The sequence below is a fragment of the Naegleria lovaniensis genome (genome assembly GCF_003324165.1).
Source record: "Naegleria lovaniensis strain ATCC 30569 chromosome Unknown tig035, whole genome shotgun sequence".
Taxonomy (NCBI): domain Eukaryota; phylum Heterolobosea; class Eutetramitea; order Acrasida; family Naegleriidae; genus Naegleria; species Naegleria lovaniensis.
The window spans coordinates 333,218-356,916 of record NW_025407858.1 but is presented as its reverse complement, the minus strand read 5'-3'; the positions used below and the strand labels follow the sequence as shown (position 1 = coordinate 356,916).

Below are 23,699 nucleotides of genomic sequence, written 5' to 3'. Positions count from 1 at the left end.
TGCAAATATTTTTTTTGATCGATGCCTTTTTTAAAAAAAATAAGCACAGTCATCACCTAATATTTCAAAATCACTTTTCGAATTTGCGAAGGTTGTTCCTTCAAATCTTGAAGGGCAATAGGATTTGTAGCTATGAAGCTTCAATATGTAGTTAAATAGAGTTGATTATTAGTTATTGTAAGCAGCGGTAGATCAGTTGGTTAGATCGTAAGCCTAACACGCTTAAGGTCATGGGTTCGATTCCCGTTCGCTGTAACCTTTTGTTTATTTTTCGCGAGGAATCGTTGTGTCTCCTAACACCTCAAAAACGTGTTCCGTGAATTGGCAGCTTGCAGTCACATGTTTAAGTGTTCTCCTAGGCATCGAATATTCCCCTTGTATGGTTCTCCTTACATTGTACAATGTCAATCCTGATGCGAAATAAAGCTGATTCGTTGTGTTGAGTTCAACGTTTAATAAATTAATTAGAGTAATACAAAATTATTGTCTAATTTCATAGGTTCCACTTGTGGTGATATACCTAACCCAAGGAAGAGCAGAATAACCAGTCTTGTCCATAATCTTCAAGTATCGAACTTGGAGACCTGAGACAGTGAAATATGGTATTTCAAATGCAACACGAATTGGACGTTTACGTGATTCTACAAAGCTTCTTCTTAGCTTTGGAGTAGATTCACTCTCTTCAGACTGCTTATCCAAGTGAAGAGCCTCAGCAAAACGAGTAGAAGTATTTGCCAATGCTGACAATTCTGCTTGCGATTCTTCCGATGACATTGTTGGCAATCCAACCTCGGCATGACATGTAAATTCTTTGCCACCAGGAAATTGTTTGATCGTCCAGCAAATACAATCCTCTTCTGGTACATAATCGCCATGGCCAACCATACTGTTGAAAATGGGGGAGTCAGCATCCTTAGGGACAGGTATAAATATTTTCACATTGTTGGCCGTTGACTTGTTTTTAAACTGAGCCTTCGCCTTAATGCTATATTCTACACGTGTAGAGCCGTGCATGGTCGCATGACACTCTACCAAAATAAGTGGTTTGATTCTTGTTGATAATCTATAGGTCATCAAATCAAATTCACCATCTGGAGGAACAAAAGAAATGATTCTGTCAGTCTCGAACTTGTTCAATCGCACGCATTGATGGAATTTTACATCTTCCAAATCCACCGATCGCTTTGAAGCTTTTCCTAAATTCTCGAACAGAACCTTATCATTTAGACCGAGCTTCAAATCAGGCATTCCGCTCAAGAATACTCTCATGTTCAACCGACCTTCAATTTGTGAACGAAGCGTAGTACCAGAGTTGGAAACTAAAATATTCACGCTTTCAATCACATCCAAAAAGCATTCGTTTTTTTTGTAGAGAATTCCTTCCTTACGCCAAGAAATAGCTTGTGTGAAATTTCTTGGGATTGTAATTTTGGAGGTATTTTCTTCAACATCATGACTTCCTTTTGTAATACTCTCCAAGTTGTTTTGTAATTGTTTGGTTAACATAGACAGACCAGTTTGTAAGCCAGCTGTTAATTGCTGAAGATTGATTGCTTGTCCTCCGTTTCCATTGTCTACTGCCAATCCCATCAACTCGGTCCAAAATTTGAATGTATCCATTTGTTGTAGCTTGTGAGATTCGTTTTTGATAAATTCTTGCAAAATCTTTGGCTCTGTTGATTGTGGATATCCAAAGTCCATCATCTCGTCAAGTAGTTCGTAAACAACAACAAAATTGTCCTTGATGCTCTCCTCTTCTACTTCCTTAAAGTAGTCCTCAAATACTTTGTATGATTCATAGAGGAAACAAACCATTTCCATGGCATTGCAATTACAATTTGCAACCATGACAACTGTTTCGTTATGTGTTCAGATCAAGTGATGATGGTAAAAGAATCGGAAAACGTCCCAGCATTGAGTATGATCGTTTAATGGTATTCCAATCGAAAATGAATATCCGAAAATAATAATCACATGTTTTTCATCAATCAACAATATGCCAACACTTCTTGTACACTTACAATACAAGTCCTTCTTTTGAATAAAGCAAAATGAATATCCATCTTCTTCAAACACTGGCTGAATATTCTCATCCTCTTCCTTGATCACTCTTCTCACAAATTTATCGATTATGTTCCGTGGAAGGTTTCCTCTAAAATCGCGATGAATAATATTCTTTCCCTTCAGATCGAGGATATAATAAGCGGAAGGTCCTTGACTCATTTTTTTGTTGATTTTTATCGTGACTCAGTGGTGAGGTGTCTTTCGGGTTGTTTGTAATCAGTCATCAAACTGCTTTTATTGCACTCTCTCGCAAACATTCTTATAAGAGATGATACGTTCTGTGTTGTTTGTTAGCTTTTTTGATACCAGCTTGGTGTTCAATGAGTGACTGCTTCAGTGTTTGTCTTCAGTTCTGAAGTCAACTGAATTTCAAGACAAACTGGAGAAAGCTCACAATAATTCAAAAGATTCAGGATCACCAATCACCAAGATCAGGTGAAAGTGTTGAGCTCAGTTGTTCATGCACATGCCAGTTCTGTTTCTAATTGATCCACAGCACCTTGTCCATAACGCATTAGAAATCATTCCTTCCCAACGCTCTCAGCCATAACCACATGTCATTGCGAAAGGTATCGTTTTTACAGATCGGGTAAAAAGTTTACAAGACTCAAAGTGAAAATCAAGTCGTCATTAGCAGAGAACATACTGGAAGACGACTGCTGACATAAGCGATGCAACCGAAAAAAAAACAATCCATTTCTGTACTTTGCAATTATCCTGCACTCACTGGTTCATCACACTTGTTGTTGTTTTTCAGAAAAATTGATCATCATTGATCCTTGTATCCATCACTCTCACAACAAACGACGACATCACAGCATTTAACAAATGGTCAAGGAAGGATACTTGTTTAAACAAGAGAAGTCCTCTCTCCGTAAAAACCAGTACTGGCAAAAGTACTACTGTATTTTGACAGCTGATCGTTTAGATATGTATGAAAAAGAGGGTCAAAAGAATGTGAAAATGAGTATTAAAATTAAAGATAAATACGTGGCAGAAGGATGTGATAACTTTTCGAGAAAGGTTGACACATTCAAGATTGAAGAATCATCGAGTAAGTATCGCAGAATTGACGAAAATATGATAATTATTTCAAAATACGTGATGATGATGATGATGACGATTACTTTTTGATCCTCTATCATCCTATGATGAAACAATTATATTTTGAAATAATTTGATGGATCGGAATCGTTTTGTGTGTATGATGAATGATATTTTATGGTTGTCACTTTTTTCAAATCATTGCATGAACTTTTACATTTTCTCTCCTACACTCTTTTTGCACACACGCACACACAATAGAAAAGGTCCATTATTTCAATTGTGCATCACCTTCCGATTACAAAGCTTGGATGAATATGCTTGCTATTCATGGCGCAAATCCTATTCAACCTCCCTATCAATCAAGAGAACATTTATTTAGCACTGATCTCAATGATCTTTTTGGATTTGATGAATGGTTGAAAGATGTTAAAAATTCTGTTTCAAAATCCTATCCACCTGTCATTGGAAACTGGTTCTTATTTGTTTACGACAAGAAGGAGAAGATTTTTATTCCTAGAATGGTTCTGTTACATGAAACTGGAATTGTTACATGTTACAGTAAGGAAAATGCTGTAAGTAGCTTTTCAATATTTTACATTTGAATGCCAATCATGTCATACAAACGTATGTACAAACTACAGAAAGAAGTATCTAAATTCACAACCAATGATGCTGACATTACCATTTATTCACAATCCGAAGCTGTATTTTATGATCCAGTCTCCATAAAACAGAAAGCTAATGTTTCTCCTGAGGAACAATTAGATACTGCACTCTTGACACCAATTACATCCATTATTTCTGTAAAAACAAATGAAAAGTGGCTCATTCCAACTGCTTATTCTGAAAAAGCCATGGACGCTATTTGTCGATACAGAATTAATATTCTCACAAATTGTAAGTTGACACAGTGGCACTCAGAGTTGTTCTAATTATGTAATGAATGAATTAAAATTTTTAAAATGATGAACAATAATTAGATGGTGACGTCGTCATGTTGGTAGCAAAAGAAAAGGCAGAAATTTTGGAATTTATTGGAGCAGCTCAAAAAGCTGGTTCAAAGCTCACCATTAAGGTCAAACACATCAATGAAGAAATTGATGACAATGGAGACATTATTCGTGACAGCTACATTCTTAGTGCTGTTAAAGATTCTTGCAAGATTGCTCTCGCTAAAGGAAAGGTATGTAACATCAGCATTTCACATGTTAAATTATGTAATGGCTAATATTGCAATGAAAACTCTTCAAGATTTTGGAACCTTTTGTTTCTCAAAACAAATTCGAAGCCACAGTAGAAACGGATGAAATTGTTGAAATTCTAGAAACCTACAAGAATCAAGGTATTACATTGATCAGAAAAACAGATTCTTCGAATGAACAAGGTCTCGTTCCTGCTCACATTGTTCAAGAGCTCCGAAAAAAAGAAATTCCAAAAGATTTAGATCAAACCGTGAAAAAGAAGGCTGCAGCTCCAAGAAGATTGCCAGATCGAAATGCAAAGAATATTAGAGAAAGTTTGGCTCTTACGGAAATGCAACATGAAATGTTTGAAAATGCAATTGATAGAAAGAGTAAGTAATTTTTTTGTAATCAAAATATCAATGTATAATTTTATACTTTTACATCTTCAATGATGATAGACCCGAAAGCCAAGCCACCTGAAATGCCTCCATATGAGCTCAGTAAAGAAGAGCAATCTCAAGCTGCAAGCTTTCCTCCTCCACCTCCTCGTCGCTTCACACCTGAAGTTGAAGTTGCATTTAAGAAAGTTTCAGAGATTGCAGGTACTACTAGTACTACTGTGTCTTCCACCTCTACTTCAACAACCACTCAAGAACCATCAACAACAACTACTACAGGTAGTGCTGCAACAGATAACAAACCACCTCCTCAACTACCAGATTCAAAACCTAGAAAAACATTTATTCACACAGCATCAATCGACAATTCTTCACAAAATTCCACAGCAATACCTTCGACTCCTCCAAAACTTCCAGTTGGTGCTGTCAATCCACTTTCTGGAAGAATTCCAGTGGGAGGAATAGGTCTTCCCATCAAGACAACGCCTGTTACACCTCAGGATAAGGCGACACCGGTGACTCCTGGCGAATCCAAAGACTCTAGTTCTACACCATCTGATAAGCATGAAGATAAGAGTATTGATAATTTTGGAAAATTGACAAAGGAAAATGAAGCTCTTAAGAAACAAATTGAAACTGAAAAGGAAAACTCAGACTATTTAACAAATCAATTAGGAAAATTGAGAGAAGAAATTGCAACACTCAAAACCAAGAATCAAGCTCTTGAGAAAGTGAATACTGAAAATGCTGAAAAGCTCAAACAATATCAAGGTTCTCAATCGAATAATGAACAAGTGAAACAAATCAACAATCTTCTCGATACCATTAATCGTCTCAAAGATGAACATCAGAAGGCCATTGATAAGCTCAAGAAAGATCATAGCGAAGAATTGGAGAGAACCTCCAGAAAACTCACTTTGGAATTTGAAACTGAAAAGAATGGCTTGTTAAGCAAGTTGGAGGAACAGCAAAAGAAGATTGCCAAGCCAGTGAACCCATTGCTTGCTGGTAACAAACCAACAGTTGGAGGTTCTGCTGGAAGCAGTAGTGTCAGCACCATCAAGTCGGCAGGATCGTCGCCATCAACAACAGACTCCTCTTTGGATGATCTCAAGCGACAACTTGAGCAAGAAAAAGCTCTTAGATTGGAAGAGACAAGAGACCTCAAAGAGCAACTTAGGGCCATCTCCAAAAAGATGGAATTCGAGCGAGAACAATATCTACCACTCATGCAATGGATACAATCTCAAAAACAATAAGTATTGTTTGTTGAGAATTGTTGAAGAGTTGATTACATTGATTGTTAAACTTGTAATATTGAATGTTGCTGTATCATAAAAACAATTCCAAAATACGAAATAAGGAATAACATTTTGTATTTGTCACAAATAATCTCAATTAATTACAATATTAACACGTGTTAATTATCGATTCGATCGAAAAAAGAATATCATTTCTGTGTCAAAATTATTGTCTTCTTTCAGAAACGGAAACCAACTTGTATGGCTCATCTCCTTGTTTGATCATGTATGGCAATGGCTCGAAAATCCTTGCTTCAATTATCTTTGAGTGTTGAGATGATCTGGAAGCACGAATCTTGGCACGAACAAAATAATTAACTCCGGCTACCACCTGTCTCTCCACTTTGATCACTTTTTCAACACTGTATGAAGAATAATCATTTGTAGTACTCAATTTTGAATTCAAGAATTCACCCAAAGCTTTGATGGTTTGCTTGTTTCTCTCCAATGATTTTCCACCAGGAACTACTCTTGCTTCCGATGATGATTGATAAAGGAGCAATCCGACAACCAAAAACAAGGACACAATAATTAGTTGTTTCATGATGACGAGCTCGAGTGAAACGGCAGTTATTTGAATATTTTTTCTTTAAATTGTAATCATCTTTAAAGGACAAATTTGGGCAATCTCGAGCTTGGTGCTGTAACTGTAGTAAAACAGTAATAGTGCTGTCAAATCCATGGACTAAGGTGCTTCCAATCCCGAACCACATATTTCTCACAGGATACAACAAAGGTCAGACCACTTTCAATCACCTTTTTCGCACTCCTTTTTCAAGTAGTTGACTTTACGAATTAATCCTCAGATCGCGATCGGGTTGTCTTTGCAGATCACCTTTCGAGATCCACCACCAACATCAAAAAAAAAAAGAAACACCCAATGAACATGAACGTTTCAAAACGACGCACAATTATCCGCCCACCTGTCGTTGTTGAGAAACGTGTGTTGATAACGTACACGCTGTTGCTGGCCATCGTCCTAACACTGATGACTCTCTCAGTGTCCATACATGCGTGTAATCCTCCAAAAGTTGGAAAATGCACCATCTTTCCACCTGAAGACGAATGGAACCGAGATGTTAGCAACGATCCAGTTGATTTCATGAGTGATTGTTACATTTCCAAAGTAGGAGGTGGTAATTTAAAAGCAGATTTCAGTGAAGCTTATTATGAAAGTACTTATGGAATTATGGTTCGAGCAGGAATTCCATTTATTCATGTCAAAGGAAATTCAATTCCTTGGACAAGTATACAGTTCGATCCTGATGGGTATGGGGATGAATCCGATTTTACAAGTGCTCCCATTCCATTGACTGCACCCATTGAGTTTCCCAATGATACCGCAAAATATGGTTATGGTGACATGCATGTGTTGGCACTTGACACTGATAATTGTAAACTTTATGAATTGTATTATTCTTATGTGAAAAATAATGTTTGGAATTGTTACAGTAATGCCATGTTTGATTTAAATAAGAGAAATGCGAGCATGTTTAGACATCCTTCATTGACCAGTGTCACCAGTGCAGACGCAGCAGGTCTTCCAATCTATCCTGGACTAGTCAAGTATTCTGAAGTTGCAGCAGGAAACATTACACATGCTATTCGATTCACTGTTCAAAACGCACAATATGGTTACATTGCCCCTGCAAAACATTTTGGTCCAAAAACAAACACGGATTTAACCATCATGCCCTATGGAACTCGATTAAAGTTGAAGGCATCTTTTGATTTATCGAGCTATAGAGGACAAGCTTTGGTGGTGTTGAAAGCGTTGAAAAAGTATGGAATGATTTTTGCAGATCAGGTAAGTGTCGATAAGGAATCATTGAATGGTTCCAAGAATTCATTCAATCCTCTTGTGTCATATGATCACATTTAATGAACAGGGATCTAATTGGTATTTATCAGGAGAACCTAATGACAATTGGGACAGTGATGATTTATCTCAATTGAAACGAGTGCCAAGTACTGCTTTTGAAGTCGTTCGTCGTATCAGCACTGTGACCAGAGGATGGACACCAACCACTCCAGAGACATGTAAAGGTGTGTCGTATCAGCCAAGTAATGCACCCGTGTTCATACCAAATGTGAATTGTAATTCTCCAGTGCCTCCAAATCCTCCTCCAGTGTCTTCATCTCCTCAACCAAAACCATCGCCAATACCAAAGGTGAGTGCTTCAAAGAATGCAACGACGAGTCGAGGTGTCAATTCATCCTCAAGAACAAGAGTTGCGTGGTTTGGGATTTTTGCGATTGTAGTTGTGATTTTCACAATTTCATCAAGTTTGGTTTAATATTTGATTGGGTCTCAAATTATTAGATAATTGCTTTATGACAAATCATTTGATTAAAAAATGAGAAAGGTGTTGTTGCTTCCGAGAAGCCGATTCAACCTCTTGTCCAATCAATTTCCGTTCCATCCGAAAGTTGGCTTGCTGGAGTTTTCTTCATCATTACAAACAAGCAAAACCAAATGGCGTACGACTACGAATGAAGCCACAGATCGTGGTCATTCCCTCTACTTCTTCAATGGTATTGGGCAACAACGAAATTTTCATCGAAGCCTCGTTCCGAAACAACATTCAGAGGAGAAGCCCACTGTGTTTGAAATGAATAACATCATCATGTATTCTCACCAAGTTTATGCACTCCCAACAACAATGGATTATAACAGGCTCCTTCCTGATACAGTCAAAGACAAGCAAGAATTAATTGATTTATTGGACGATACAAAGAATGTTCTCAATTATGTTTTGTTTTTAGGATTTGAAAAAAAATCAACGGATAGGCTTAAAGAATATCAACATTTCAAGTTTAAATTTGGTAGAGACAAATTAATATCGATACTGAAATTAGCGAGCGACTTTAATACTCACCCTCCTCTACAAAAACCCTCATTTAAAACAATAATGAGCATGGTATCTGATAAGTTTAACCACGATACTGTTATTGAAATGGTCAACCAATACTGCTACTACATCAACAAGCAATTAAATCGCTGCAATGAATTTTTACGATCTGACAATTCAGATGAAACGTCAGCCCTTACGGATGAACAGTTCAATGATATCATCAACGAATCTTTTCAGGATGCATCCAATATCAACACGATTCTTTCGAAATTTTACGAAATGGCTGGCGTCGATCCACTGGATGATGGCATTCTTAACACAGAAAAAAATCATCCTCTTTTTTTGTTTTTAAGAAATAAGGCCAGATTACTTGAAACGACAAAAGATCTTAAGAAGCATGATGAAAAGCTGAAAAATATTAATCTGACGAACATGTCAGAAATGAGCAAAGAAGAATTAACTATTGTTACTGACATGATTCAAAAACGATCTCTGTTGCAAATGTCCACTCTTCAAGTATCTGGAGCTTATGTAGATATAACATTGGGAACTCATTTATGCAAGCTATTGATCGCTAACGATCCAAATTATGAAAAGAACCAAATACTTTCGAGACACGTAATTTCTTTACAAACACTCATGTACATGTATCTATTTTTGAAAGAGTATATCCTTTTAGTTAATTTGGGGGTAAATTATGATTTCACATGTGAAGACCCAACGGATGTACACCATTTTGTGGTGCAAAACTTTAAAATTGTGTCAGACCAAGTAGTATTAAGCAATACTCAAAATCTTAAACTTGACGCTCATCTTCCACTGGCTGAGTTCATTCCGTTGCTGCGAGGGCTTGCACTTCAATTTGCTACTCAAGCTAAGGACACCATTACTCACATTAGAGAGATGCTGAATGGCAAATCTTTCAAATTTATCGATATCTATGACAAGGAAGTGTCAACGGTTATACAATTTTACAAACGTGGAAAGATGGCCATTAGAGTTGGAAGATTTCTGCGTTTTGTTGTTCAAGTTGGCATCATCTATTTCCTTATCCGCTTTTTGGACGAAAAGTTGTTTGGAAGTGTTGATTCACTATTTCCAAGAAGTAAATAGTACTACTCATGTGTTCTTAAAACAGAACTTTGAAATTCCAATAGATTCAAAACACCACAAGACGATTGCTTCCATCACAAAGAAAACATCTGGTTTAGTTTTATTTAAGGAATATAGTGACTATTGCCAAGTCGGATCTCTCTGGATTGCCAATAAATCAATATTTTTGAAACGGTTTTGTATCAATCAACCCTGAGAGGAATAGACATGTCATTCGAGGAAGATGGCGTGTGTACCAAGCGTTGGTTGAAAATGCAGTGAAGGAAAATCACACCTGCATTGTCAAACTTCCAAAACGTGTGTTCTCGTTTTTGGGAAATATTGAATCTATTAAGGTAATGAAAGTTAGAGTGACCAAGAGTATGAACACAAATATGGTAACTCAAGAAATCCAAGAAACCTCTTCCCCTTCACAAACTTGTGGACCTGATGCAAGAGACGACATGGGTGAGATGGTTCAAGCATGCCATGGTCTCCAAGATTTTCAAAATGTATCGTTGTGCGATCTGTGATGAGTGTTTTGAGGATCTATCATAAAAAGACAGGGAACTGGAATGAATGAGAATTTGAATATGATCAGAGATTTCGATATCGTAGTATTATTGTTTTATTTAAGGAATATAGTGAATATTGGTCACTCCCGCTTCAGCGTCAGATTCCACTCCGCATTCATCACTACCTCTGAGGATCTTGAAATAACCATTGTCACCCCAAGCAGTGGACCAAGAATTCTTGATTCTCCAATATGGTGTACCGTTTTCAGTACCCCATCCAACAAGCAAAACTGCATGATTGACTTCCTCAAAGTGTGGCATTTCAGCATCGTTCAAACCAGCTGCCTTCAATTCTTCTGATGTGACATGACGATAGACACCATGCTTGTAATTTCTCAAGTCTGGATACACCTCAAAACCAATTGCCAAAGGTCCATTAGTGTAGACCTCATGCATCATGTGCAATTCCTAATAAATCAAAATATGACAATTATTTAACAATAAATTAATGGAAATCATAGTTTAGACTTACCATATCTGGAGCACCATAGTAACCACCAACAAAGTAATAGTTAGTGGCATGGAGACGCTTTTGCATGAAGGATGGGCATTGTTTGTTGTTGCACTTGCCAGTATTTTGTCCTTGGTATGGATCACATCTAAAAGAGTGAGAATTGATAGAATCATCCATTTGAAAAATTCACAAAACTTACTGTTCCAAAGTGAGACCATAATCTTGTGCGTACTTGCCAACCAAGAATGGGAAACCACCATCACATCCTTGAGAATAAGCGCTGCAATCCACAATATCTTGAGGACTGTAGAATGGGGTTTGAGTAAGATTGGTCAAAATTCTAACACGAGAACCGAACATGTCTATGTAGAATGCGTCAGCAAAAAAGTCAACCACAATTCAACCTACCTGATGTAGAGAAGGCATAACAGGAACCACATTTTTCTTGGTTTCTGACAGGAACGACATAATCGCGACCCTTAACATTGGTCCAATCAAATTCAGCTGGAAGTGAAGCTCTCAACTTCTTAGCATCAACTGCCTCATAGGAGTCAGTTCTTGGATTGTAGAGGTGAACAATACCTGTTTCCTTTTGAGCTCGCAACATCTTGGCTTGCATCTTCAAAGCATTTCGTCTGTGAGTACTTCTTCTACCGCCAGAAAGTCTCTTCAACTCAGCAAAAGTCATTCCTTCAAACTTTGGTTGAGGAGCAGCCTTCCACAAGTTTTGAGCCTTGTTCAAAGCAGCAATGTACTTGTCATTATTTCTAAAAACAGTGTTCTCTTCATAAATTCTCTTAATCTTTTCCTCAGCATGGTTGAATACTTGAACAGTCTTGGTCTTTTCAGTTGCTGTTTTGAATCCTTTAAAACAACCCCATTGTTTGGCAGCAATGGTCTTATCGTGATAAGTACCAACGAAGGTTTGGTCGCAGTGTGAGGTCACAACAGTTTGGTTGTTCACAATGGCTTGTGTGTAGTTGAAGAAGGCAAAGTATCTCATATTGTCAAGTCTAATTTCCATTCCTTGATCCTACACGATTGGTAATACCACATAGTTGCAGTGATGATAACAGTCATTACAGAATTGAAAGAACTGAATAATACTCACATAAATCATGGTGAAATGACCTCTGATGGTTGGTTTACCCAACAAAACAGCAATATTTGGTTCAACAAGTCTAACGTTCATAATACTGAGTTGAGTAGTTGGTAATTGCTTTTGGTCAATCGAGCATTGGTTGTAAATGACAGAGTTATCATAGTTGAGAGGAGTCTTGTAGAATGTCCTGTAATAGATCAGGTAAAACAGAAATGCATTCAAGAAATTCAATCAAAATTTTTCATCATCACGGTGAGAAGAGAAATGTACGTCATGAAAGACTTACCAATCACCTGTAATATATTAAATAATTTGAATAAATTGTGTTGTACAATATTATTTGTTGTTAATAAAAAATTATTACGGAGAGAGAACATCCGTTAGCTCCATCGTCGCCAAATGAATGTATTTACATACCGTAAACATTTTCGTAGAGACAATGAACTGGAATGTCTGACAGAACCATATCGGTTGTGGTGCATATCAAAACACCCAACACAAGGAAGGTAGCGATGAGGAGTTTAAACATTTTTTTTGAAACAAACACCATCGGAGGCAGCGATGCCCCGACGGCTCCGGGCTAAACAAAAATCAACCCTTTAGTTCATTGGAGAGTAAAATACATCCGAACGAAGGATATACTTTTCAGAGGTTTCCAAAGGTCCTGTCACTGGTAAACCTTCATGCTCAAGTTCCTTAATGTCTTGCTCAAAGATGATGGCCATTCCTGTTTTGGGTTTTAACGTGAGCTCAAATCCTTTCTTTGTGAATAAAGTTTCACCTCCCTCAAAATCATCGTTCAAGTATATCATGAATGTATAAAAACTCTTTCGTCCAAATCCATCGCTATTGGAAAAATCAATGTGACGACCAAATTTATGTCCAGATTTCATTTCCTTGTATTTAATGGCACGGAATTGAGGATTTAATCCATAGAGATGACGATCAATTCCCATGTATTTGTGTGTTTGTGGCAAAAAAGTTTTAACTCGTTCAAATAATAAATTGGCAAACGTTTCATCATTAAACACATTTCTACAACACAATCTATTGCCCGAAAATTTAATGTCAAAGCCCATGACGTTCATGACACGAATAATTTCTTGACATTCAGTGGGAGTGAGACAATTTTCTAGTGTGTAGCAAGTCACCGTTGATTCACGGTACAAATCAGTTTTGATCATAGCTTTTTGAATGTTGTCGTCTTGCTGAAAGAAGGCCGAGTTGATGTGTTCTGAAATTGACATGGCTTTTTTTTTTGCTTTCGTAGCGGCACATATTTAAAGTTCAAAACCAAAAACGAACTGAGTGCCTTGTTGATTTTCGTTTGGTAAAAAAATATCTTCCGCGGGTCGTTTTCTTTAACCTAGAGTTGAAGAACGTAAGATCACTGTTTTTGCTGATAAAGGGCATCATTTTGGTGAATACATGCCAAGCTTTGTGTCAAACATGAGTTTTGCTTTTTGCTGCTTGTTAAAGAACTTTCTTCGTACTCTAATTTTGATAATCTCATCTAAGGCAATGAATACAAAAGGAAAGAGTAAAATAATGATGTAAGCATAGAAAGGATAATTTGGCCAAGTTTGTACGTTCGAAGGCCTTGATGCAATGATGTGTAGAAATGTATAGAGAGCTTGTAAAATTAAACAAATAGGAATTATAAACCACCATAAAGGATTCAAAAAGAACTTCACAGTGACGATTGAATATACTCGATGCATAGTTCCAATAGAAAGAAAAATCCAATAATAAACAAGGCAAAACATGGTAATAGTTTGAGCATAGGTCAGAACACTGTTGAACGCCTCTCCTTGCCTAGTTTCTGGTTGAATTTGATCTCCCCAAATCAATCCAACACTTGAGATGGAAACTGTATCATTCATACACATGATGGTCCAAAAGTAAACAACAAAGGCAGCTGGTATAGGAAAGCAGAATCTTAACATGGTTAACAATAACTTCCAAATATACTTGCTTCTCTTGAATTCGTTCTTGGAAGAAATTAAATCCATAATTTTTGGTTCCATAGGAGTCCCCAACAGTGAGAAGGACATGAGCGGAATGATCACAAGTATGAGCCAAAGAAATTGAATTCCAGTAAAAAGTGTAGAAGGAAGTGCCATCACCACTGATAAAAGTTGAATGAAAAACAGACACATACATGATGCAAAAAGGAAAGCAAGAGATTGTCTAATGTTGTGCACCATTTTTCTACCTTCCTTAATGAGATGGTAAATGACCGAGAAGGATGAAATTGGAGTTTCTGACTGATGAGTAGTAATATGAAGAGCACAAGGATATGATAGGAATGGAGAGATATCTTCCTGTAAATCTGAAACTTCCTCTTGAAGATTATCAAAATCCATAGGCCTTAAATGTTGTTGAGTACTTGGATCTACAGCAACAGAAATATTTGCTTGGTTGAACGATCTCGAGTTGTTAATATTGATTGACGATCCAACACAACATACAACTTCATGATTCTCCTGTAGTACCTCAATCATTTCTTTGGTTGAGACAGGTGTGCTGTCTGAAAAGAGAGAAACTAGTAAGGGTACATCATCAACAGTTTTCAAATGATCTCTAATGTTTTCAATACCATGTGGCAGCTTTGCCTTCAAATCTTCTAAATCCAATTCTACTTCTTTTTCGTTTAAAGAAATGCAACAATTCCAATCGACTTCCATTCCAATTTTTGAGCCAAATGCTTTGGTTTTTTGCGTATTGTACTGAGAAAAGTGGATGAACCTAATTCCACAATTTTCTTGTAAATCTCGAACAAATTCAGCCAAGTCTCTCTTCGGTTGTTGCCTAAAAGCAGCCACTCCTAACAAAATCTGTCCTCGTTGCATATGCTCTGCAGCATTGATGTATTTTTCACTGTCGAATATATCACCTTCAGAATGTTCATCAAGTGGTGTTGCAGACGGAGACAAAGCATGAGAAATATTTACAGTCGTAGTAGTCTCTTTTCGTGAAATGTTGATGATATCTCCTTTTCCATTCACTATATGCTCATATTTCTGGTCAATAGGTGTGTAAGAAATGGCCAAGCAATATAAATCTCTTCGTTCTCTCCAGTTCTTTACCGTTTCTAAAATGTTGTCTTTCAAATGCTTGTTGAGAGGTCTAATATCAGTTCCTGAGTAATAGTCAGAACAGTATTCAATTAGCAATTCTGGATCTCCAAATGAATGCAATTGCTTTTCTTGTTTGTCATATTCCACAATAATAGAACTCATTTCACCTTTTGCTGATTGTGTATGAAGACGTTTCTTAAAGCTAAATGACTCAATCACACTATCAGAAAAACCGATTTCTTTTCCAAGCAAGTAAGCATACTTTTTCCACAGATGGGATTTTGCGTCTAGCATTCCCTCCGTTTTGTCAAAATCAGGTAATGGTGATGAGCCAGTCACCAAAAGACTTAAACCAAGCGGTTTTAAGGAATTGGTATGAGACATCCAATTTGGATCAGAAAATCGAATAACGTCCACTTCTCTTGAAGCAGTTCTATCGAACAGTACGTCTAAAGTAATGATTTCCTCTGGTTTTTCCGTGTGAATGGCATGATGAGAGGTTACATCAGTCACTAGTATTCCAGATGGGTTTTCGTGTGATGATAATTCATCTTTGGGAAGGCTATCAACTGGCTTTTCAGTCTTTTTAGTAGCGGCAATAGTATTGGTGTTTTCTTCGATCCGCTCAGGAATTGCTGGCTCTGAAGGAAGGACTTCATCATTAGCAACATTTCCAACCATTTCATCCACCTCATCACCCATTCCTAAATTTCCTTGGCTTTTGAAATTTTTATCAGTTTCTTTCAGCTCAATTTCACTTGCTAAATCGGTGGAGTCTTCTGGATTATTATAAACTGAAGCTGCTTGACTTGGTGTGCTGTTTCTTCGTTCTCTCTGTGGATATTTCGATGATGTTTGTGGATTAATCTCAGAATATTGATCTTCAGAAATGTCCATTCCACTGACTGCACCTATATCTCCAGCCATGTGTCTGCCATCATCCTCTCCTTTCATAAACAAAATTTTTTCAGGTGCATATAACAAATCTGCTAAAAGTCCTGTTCTGTTAATAAAGCATAATGCAGTAATGGTTCCAAGTACTGTCAAATTGTCATAATATCTAGCGTTTGCAGTGGTAATGACTTTGAAAAAATTTTTCAATTGCGTTCCAATAGGAATCTTCATGGGTTTGTGTCTATTTTCTTCTGTTATTTGCACTCGCTTTTGATGACCCGAACTTGTTTCATTCTTCAATGGTTTCATTAAAATTTCGAATAACGATAATAATCGAGAGTTTGAGGCAGACAGACAAAGCAGCCAATAACCTGGAAATGCAATCGGTAAGGCTACTAAGCTCACATAGACAGGTTGAACCAAACCGAGAGTAATCCAATCATAGGATCCACCCTCCACACCAATCCGTATCACATTGCATATTACTGTGAGAACAAAGCCGATATATGCAACAATGGTTAGGACGGATATCAAGTTATTAAGCTTAATTTTCAAAGGCATTTTTTCTTGTTGATTTCTGTAGTCGGTGTAAGAGTCTTCAATGTATTGGCTCATTGGTGTTTCTAAAACTCGATAGAGCCCAACTCTATCCACCAGTTCATATTTGATATGACTTTCTTCTAGATCCCTTTTTGTATTGGCTGTATAAATTAAATCACCTTTCACAAGCAGTACATGAGGCATCTTGCTCCATGCTTTATCTCTCAGAACGAATATCATTTTATAGGGGATCATGTTAATTCCTAATTTTGTTAATGGTTCATTAAAGAAATTTTTGATTTTCCACAAACATACCCTCAAATATATTTCCATCCTTGCTTTTCATTGAAAAGTTAAAATCGTGTTTCTTTAGGTTCGAAAATTTATGTTTGAGTAAACTAATGACTACTCGATTCTAGCAAATGAAATTTTGAAAATATGAATCAAAATGATATCTTTTTAAAAGAACTTACCCTTCGGTAATGTGACACAACGGTGACCACAAAAAAGAAGAGCAAACTAAAAGTTAATATGGACGCCTCTACCACCAATCTAATTGCACCATATTGGTCATAGAATGGTATTCCAGAAAATTTGAGAATACCAGATAGATATAAAAGTAAACATGAAAATAAAACTAGAAGAAAAAGCATTCCGCCTCTAATAGGACTTTTTCGAAAAAGTACATCCAGTACAGAAGAATGTACAGAATTACCTGTGCGACTTTCTATCCTAAATATTGTTTCTTCTAGCGATTGAAATAATATTCTGATAAAAGAATTGTTTCGAAGATTAATATTAAAATATTTTCAATAATTCATAATTTCATTACTTACTGTTTTGCCTCTGCTGTTGTTATTCCTCCTAGATGGCTTTGGGCATATTTTGATAATAGGGAAATATTATCATAAACTTCTACATTAATGGTGAGAATAGGTTCGGAAGTATTATGAGAAATTACATCAGTACTTTTCGTTGTGTTTGCCCCAATTTGTGAAGCGACAGATTTTCCTCGTGTTGCCATGATAGAAGAAGTACTGCCAAAGTTTCCACGAGCGCTTCGAAGAACGGAAACTGGGTTTCTTCTTCCAGTAGGAGTTTCTAAAAAACCTGTAACATGATGAGATTCTGTGGGCGAGATTGGTTCCGAATATGATATAGAATGTGGAGGAATGATGTGGTTGTTATGGATTGTTTGTTTGTTTTCGGGGTTGGAAGAAGTGCTTTGTCGATGATGATGATTCAGCTCATTGGATTCTGAAGAGCCTTCAACCACAATGGAGGGTTGTTGTGAGAGTATATTGTGTGATGATGAATCAACGATTACATTTACGGAATGACTCGATACAATAATACTATCACCCTCTCCTGACGATGATTTTCTTGGATGGTTCTCGGCGTTCATTCCGTTTTATTTTTTGTGCTTAAGGCGCAGTCAGCATAGTGATTGTTGGGCAAGGAATACATAGCGTGGAGTCACAAAAAGTGCTCTATCATATTGAGGCTCGCAATGATGTTCTTCTATTTCTTCTTCTGTCATGAATAAGGTGTTTTTTGATGCAAGTTTGTACTTTGATGATGCTTGGAAATACGTAGATGTGATAATGTTTTCTGATTCAAGCATCTTTAGCACTGTTCTGATATCATGAGATGAAATTACTCCAATTGAAGAGATGAGCGATTTCTCCAAGATACCAGGATGTCTCATTATTCTAGAAACAAGGCACCGTTTAAAATTTTGCAACAAGTTATCATTAAGCTCGCCATTAAGTTGAAGAAACACTGAGATTGGTCTTTGCAATGTCACACCATTGTCGTTGTATGGAATGGTATGTAATCTCGCCTCCTGTGAAATCATAAATCTGGATTCTTCTTCCGAGTTAATTTCCATAATACAGTCAAAATTAATTAGCTGTTGAACTATTTCCTGAATGGAAAACTCCACTTCATCATCATAGGCAAATAGTGATGAAAATTCTTTCTTCAATTCGTTCATGGAAGCTCCTACGCTTGATTTGTCAGCAATAAACTTGTAGATAGAAATGGTAGAGTCAATCCAGAATGTACAATTTTCGTGTTTGGCCATCAATAAATATTCCACAATAGGTTTCAACTGTTGATGCTCAAGATTTTCAAGTACATGCAAATCTTGTTCAGAGAATTGTCTTGGTAAAGAGTGTTGAGCTGCAAAAGTTTGCAAATATGCAGTAATTTCGGATTGAGTTGGAGCATGGTCATCTTTTTGCTTTTTTAAAGGATTTTCTTCTTGGTCATCATCCTCTGAGAAATCGTCAAGCTTTCTCTTATTTTGACCAGAAAGTTCAATTGAGTATTCAATGTCTGACATGATTGCGCCATATTCAGCAATTGTTCTCTTAGCCAAAGTTTGGTGTTCCTCTCCAAGTGTGTTGAAAAGATCAGCCTCTATAACAGGGGTAATACTAATATTCCATTCTGGCAGTTGCAATGCTCCTTGAGAGCTCTTAATGTTCATACCTTCAGCAATAAAATGCGAGTCGTGTTCGCCATGTCTGATAGCACCAACTCTAAGTAGGTGATTGCTTACTCCTCCTCCATCTTCCTCTGCCAGTTCTTTATCGTTTCTTCCTGATTGATTTCGTTCTTCGTCTGTTAAAGGTGTGACCTGTGGAACTAGTTTTATCTCATTGAGTATTACAAGACTCATACAGGCTGCAACAGAACCTCCAGAAGCCTGTGGGTTGAAGCAAGGTCCATCTTTTGAGAATATTACCTGTTTAGCCTCAAATTCATCTTCGTTATCAGAATCCTGTTCCGTATCGAGCATCAGTGCTGCTTTTTTAAATTTGGGTGCGTCTTCAAAAACCTCTGTTGGAAAATAGGCTGATGTCATTCTTGTTGAAAAGTTAACATTTAGATGATATCCTTTCATACGAAGACCTCTTTTTGACTTTGAAATTATTGACTTCTTTCGTAGATTTGAGAAACATTGACTTATTTCTTTAGGCTTGAACCTCTTAACAAGTCTGTTCGCCATCTTAACGTCATAACATTCATCCGGTGTCAGCAGAATAATCTTGAAAAGATTTTCTAATGACGCATTTCTTAGATGACTCTCAATCGACACGATATTTTCGGAAACATCTGTGGAAGGTAAGTCTTCGTTTTTGATTCCTTCGAACCTAATAATCTTAAAATGTCTATTTACATCTTCTATGTGTTTTGGTAGATCAATATTCAACAAGGGGCTTTGAGATACCGTTGATCCCATCTTATATTGGTCTTTACAGCTTTGAACAAGGTCTGTAATTGATATATTTTCAATATGAGGGTTGCTTTTCATCAATTCTCTATGGCCTACGGCAAGTTCAAGAGCACGACGACACCAAGGAAGCTTTCGTAGGACATTAGTCCATCTTAACCTACATCTGTTTGCTGTCATTCCTCCTCCAATAGAATCGGCAATCTGTTGCCATTTAATTGGTTTCGTTAAAAAGGTTCCAGTTGCAGGATCAAGTTCTCTAACCTTTGACAAACCGTCTAACAATTTTAAATCTTGATCGCTTGTCCACTTTTGGTCTCGGGTTGGCAATGTCTTTTCTTTGGGCTTTTTCTTTCTTTTTTTCCGTTTTACTGTTTCTGATGCCTTATCAATAAATAGTCTAGACACATATCCAAGTCGCGTTGCTGTTGATTTCTGTTGCTTATTAGATTCTCCTTTGTTGCCTGTTTGCTCGTCTTCATATTCAATCTCATCATCATTTACAATAAAATCATTATCTTTAGCAATTCTTCGTTTTCTTGAATTTCTAATGGATGAATCACCATCAATTCTATTTGTCAGTATCTCCGTTCTGTATCTATAGAAATAAAGAATAACTTGCTCTATTGGATGTCTTAATTGTTTTGCAATGCTAGAGCACTCCTCAGGAGAAGGGCGCTTATTGTCCTTGTAGGAGGCTTCCAATATTCTCAAATGACGCAGAGTAAAATGTCGTAATTCTGACCAGCCAGTTCTTTTCCCAAGATCAGGTATTTTGGAGAATATTGATGTTTCTGTTTGTTGATCGTCATCATTTTCGTTCCTAATATTTTCCATGTTTATGCTACACATCTCGAGGTCATCCCAATATTCATCAATATCGTCCAACGTGTTGAACGTAACTTTTCTATATTCCGTTGAGGGAAGCTGTTGTGGAAAGGGAAACTCTACCGTCTTCACAAGGTTGAATACTTTAGATGCTGATTCCTCAGGTAAAATCTCTACTAACCCCAACTTGTTGAGTATATCAATAAATTGTTCTACTTTTGAGAGAGCTACTGAACGTCTTCCCACCACAGATGATTCTATTGCCTTTTTAATATCCTCTTGGGCATCATTAATGGTAGTATTTTGTAGAATTCCCTTATTTTCAGGAGTTACAATAACACTGCTAATACAACCAACGAGCTCACAAAATAATAATACGCTCATATTCTTGTAAATATCAAAAAGGCGTAGTCTCTCACAGTTAATTGCTCCAGTGAAGGCTTGTTTCCATAAATACTTGTGAAATATTTTCACTCTGACCATTTTGGCGTTAATGTAGCCATTTAGCAATAAGTGGAACGAAGAGGTGTTCGACGATCTTTTTGCTGCCTTCTTGGGTTCAATGTGATCAATAGCTTCAAATGATTCTAATGTACTTCTATCAACTTTTTCTTTGGAATTAGTTTGAACTTCGCTGGAATAAAGACTCTTGGTAAATTCTTGAACAACATCAGACTGAAGATCAAGAGAATAATCTATCAAACAAACATGCTCTTTTGTTGTTGTGCCAAAAAGATTTGGGACTGTGATATGAATCTTCTTTGCCAGTTTGTTATTCTCTAGATACCGTATCAATCTTGACATGGTCTTACTTTCGTAACTTGTATTATTTTGTTTAAAGTGTTCTATCAACTGAAAACGAGCAACACATTGTTTTTCTTTGATGAATTCAAGAGCTAATTTACATCTATCCGAGAATTCTTTCGTAATAACTTCTTTTCTAGGGCCTTCAGTTTTGCTATTATTTCTGATATAGGGTGTGGGAACAGGTGCAGTGACATTTTCAGAAGTGGTGGACTTAGTATCAATCTCTTCTATATCTTCGTCACTCTGTTGAGAGCTTGTTTCACTGTAGTCTGAAGCTACTTCTTCATCAATTTTTTCACGTTGATTTCTCTTCCTAGGTTTGGTGGTGATGTTCAATCTAGTAGGGAATAATACCTGTGGTTCTTTGTCAACATCTGCCTTGCTTGTATGACCCTCTACAGATGTCGTATCATGAGAAATATTCTCTGATGAATAAGGTACAACAAATCTATACGTCATTTGCTTGTCTGACTTTTCCGCCATAGAGGTAACCCCAAACTCTTTTCTCAAATCATTGCACAAGTTTCCGCTTAGCTTTGCAGTCATCATGAAATGTTGATAAATTTCGTTGTGAATCAAGCCATTGTTACCTCCCATCTTGCCGATATAATCAAACATTTGATAAAGTTGAGGTCGCTCCATATCAAATCCAGGCATCAGTAGACGTTCGTCCTCTGATAAATCTACTTGACGAGCTGACGACCTGTTTGTTAAATTTTGAGCGTCGCCTACTAATCGGACACAGTAGGTCAATCTATTGTCTACCATTGCTTTGAAGTATTCAACTTTTCCACTGGCCTGTAGAATGGCTTTTAACCTGTCCCATTTATGTTTTTGAGTTGTGTCGTCTTCAATAAAGTCCAATAGCTTTTTTCGAATCTCGTAATCGATTAAAACGTTTCCCTTGGCTTTCTGTAGCATGCCCACCACAGTGTCCACAACGGAGTCCTTTACCTGTGAAAACTTTTCATACATTCCCTCTGCTTGGACAACTTCGCTCGTTTTTTTGACAAAAAGTTGTTGTTTCTTAGCGTCAGCAAATCTGAATAGCCGTACCAAATTAGAATTTGTTTTCAATCGTGGATCGTATGCAGACTTTTTAAACATCAAATTGAGACCATACAATCGTTTTAAGTGGTACAGTGTTGATCGTGAATCAATGTTTAAATACTTGGTAAGGTCGCTTTGATATTTTCCAGTGTATCTAGATCTTCCAACTTCCTCTAGCAAACAAAATTGAATTTCGCTAATTTCTACATCAGATCTAACGTCCATACCCAAAGCATACTTCCTGTACTCAAAATTGCCTACTAAACAAATGTCAGAATAATTCCTGGAATTAAATGATGTCTCCAATGACTGATGAATGGTAGTAACATCTTGTATGAAATCTCGTTTTTTTGCAAACCTTTTATCAAAACCATTCTTGCTTTCTGCATATTCTGCAAATCCTTCAGTTGTATACTGATAATCATTCTTTTGTGGTGCTTTTTTGTTTTTTTGAGTTTTAGATGTTGAGGGAGCAGAAGCATCACCAGTTGTTTCATCGGAAGTGTTGTCCGACACCCTATAAATCAATAACTTTGGGCATCTCAAGAGGTTCATCCACACAGCCCTTTGCATATCCTCATCCATAACAATATCGGGATGATATTCTTGCATCAAAGTTACCAACCGATCAAACGAGCATCCTCGCAAGCCTTCCAGGGCAATTTCGAGGGCTGCAAGTTCCACCACACAATCCATTTTTTGTTTTGAAGAAATAATTTTTGTTTTTATTTGATGGAGAAGGACCTAGGAAGCAGCCTCTTCTCTTTGGTGTTGAGTACTAGTAATGTCTTGCTGTAAGGTTGAGTAATATTTAAAATACAAATAGATTTAGCTGAAGAATCTTCCCCAGAAGTGAAGAACAATTACTGAGAAGATGAAAACCAAGCTGCCAACGAGAACAGTTGTTGGGGACCTGTATTGATGAAATATCGATCGATGATTCCAATATAGATGATTTGAATAATTGATGTCGTTATGCAGGTCATTTGAATTAAATCATCAGAGGAGTATGAGTCATTTTGTTGGTCTGTTTAAACAGTACACCATCACTTACACTTTAATACCTGGTGCATCATCTTCACCAAAATATGTCTTCATGATTGAGCCGTGATCACTACCGGTGAGAGCAATTCGTTGTTGGGACACACCTCCCGATTTTCTGGACTTGATTCGTTGCATGTTGTCTT

At 37.0% G+C, this 23,699-nt stretch overlaps 9 protein-coding genes across 9 annotated transcripts; 2 read left to right on the top strand and 7 right to left on the bottom strand.

Annotated features, from left to right (window-relative positions):
* Positions 1-480: 480 nt before the first annotated feature.
* C9374_008977 (uncharacterized protein) lies at positions 481-2,223 on the bottom strand (the record flags this gene model as incomplete). The annotated part of the gene is made up of 2 exons (XM_044699112.1): positions 481-1,853; positions 2,022-2,223. 2 exons carry the CDS (start codon positions 2,221-2,223, stop codon positions 481-483), a joined length of 1,575 nt encoding a protein of 524 aa, XP_044545154.1.
* Positions 2,224-2,892: 669 nt separating this feature from the next.
* On the top strand, positions 2,893-5,952 carry C9374_008976 (uncharacterized protein; the record flags this gene model as incomplete). Its single annotated transcript, XM_044699111.1, has 6 exons — positions 2,893-3,118; positions 3,370-3,683; positions 3,753-4,008; positions 4,092-4,294; positions 4,363-4,684; positions 4,754-5,952. The coding sequence occupies 6 exons, from the start codon at positions 2,893-2,895 to the stop codon at positions 5,950-5,952; spliced, it is 2,520 nt and encodes an 839-aa protein (XP_044545153.1).
* A 208-nt stretch (positions 5,953-6,160) lies between these two features.
* Positions 6,161-6,538, bottom strand: C9374_008975 (uncharacterized protein; the record flags this gene model as incomplete). Its single annotated transcript, XM_044699110.1, has 1 exon — positions 6,161-6,538. One exon carries the CDS (start codon positions 6,536-6,538, stop codon positions 6,161-6,163), a length of 378 nt encoding a protein of 125 aa, XP_044545152.1.
* Positions 6,539-6,982: 444 nt separating this feature from the next.
* C9374_008974 (uncharacterized protein) lies at positions 6,983-9,962 on the top strand (the record flags this gene model as incomplete). The annotated part of the gene is made up of 3 exons (XM_044699109.1): positions 6,983-7,801; positions 7,884-8,165; positions 8,361-9,962. 3 exons carry the CDS (start codon positions 6,983-6,985, stop codon positions 9,960-9,962), a joined length of 2,703 nt encoding a protein of 900 aa, XP_044545151.1.
* A 611-nt stretch (positions 9,963-10,573) lies between these two features.
* C9374_008973 (uncharacterized protein) lies at positions 10,574-12,601 on the bottom strand (the record flags this gene model as incomplete). Its single annotated transcript, XM_044699108.1, has 7 exons — positions 10,574-10,924; positions 10,989-11,115; positions 11,170-11,332; positions 11,379-12,003; positions 12,082-12,259; positions 12,359-12,365; positions 12,490-12,601. 7 exons carry the CDS (start codon positions 12,599-12,601, stop codon positions 10,574-10,576), a joined length of 1,563 nt encoding a protein of 520 aa, XP_044545150.1.
* Positions 12,602-12,671: 70 nt separating this feature from the next.
* C9374_008972 (uncharacterized protein) lies at positions 12,672-13,319 on the bottom strand (the record flags this gene model as incomplete). Its single annotated transcript, XM_044699107.1, has 1 exon — positions 12,672-13,319. The coding sequence occupies one exon, from the start codon at positions 13,317-13,319 to the stop codon at positions 12,672-12,674; it is 648 nt and encodes a 215-aa protein (XP_044545149.1).
* A 165-nt stretch (positions 13,320-13,484) lies between these two features.
* On the bottom strand, positions 13,485-17,991 carry C9374_008971 (uncharacterized protein; the record flags this gene model as incomplete). The annotated part of the gene is made up of 4 exons (XM_044699106.1): positions 13,485-16,849; positions 16,902-17,001; positions 17,060-17,354; positions 17,423-17,991. The coding sequence occupies 4 exons, from the start codon at positions 17,989-17,991 to the stop codon at positions 13,485-13,487; spliced, it is 4,329 nt and encodes a 1,442-aa protein (XP_044545148.1).
* A 30-nt stretch (positions 17,992-18,021) lies between these two features.
* C9374_008970 (uncharacterized protein) lies at positions 18,022-23,208 on the bottom strand (the record flags this gene model as incomplete). The annotated part of the gene is made up of 1 exon (XM_044699105.1): positions 18,022-23,208. One exon carries the CDS (start codon positions 23,206-23,208, stop codon positions 18,022-18,024), a length of 5,187 nt encoding a protein of 1,728 aa, XP_044545147.1.
* A 132-nt stretch (positions 23,209-23,340) lies between these two features.
* On the bottom strand, positions 23,341-23,691 carry C9374_008969 (uncharacterized protein; the record flags this gene model as incomplete). The annotated part of the gene is made up of 2 exons (XM_044699103.1): positions 23,341-23,425; positions 23,567-23,691. 2 exons carry the CDS (start codon positions 23,689-23,691, stop codon positions 23,341-23,343), a joined length of 210 nt encoding a protein of 69 aa, XP_044545146.1.
* Between the last annotated feature and the right edge of the window lie 8 nt (positions 23,692-23,699).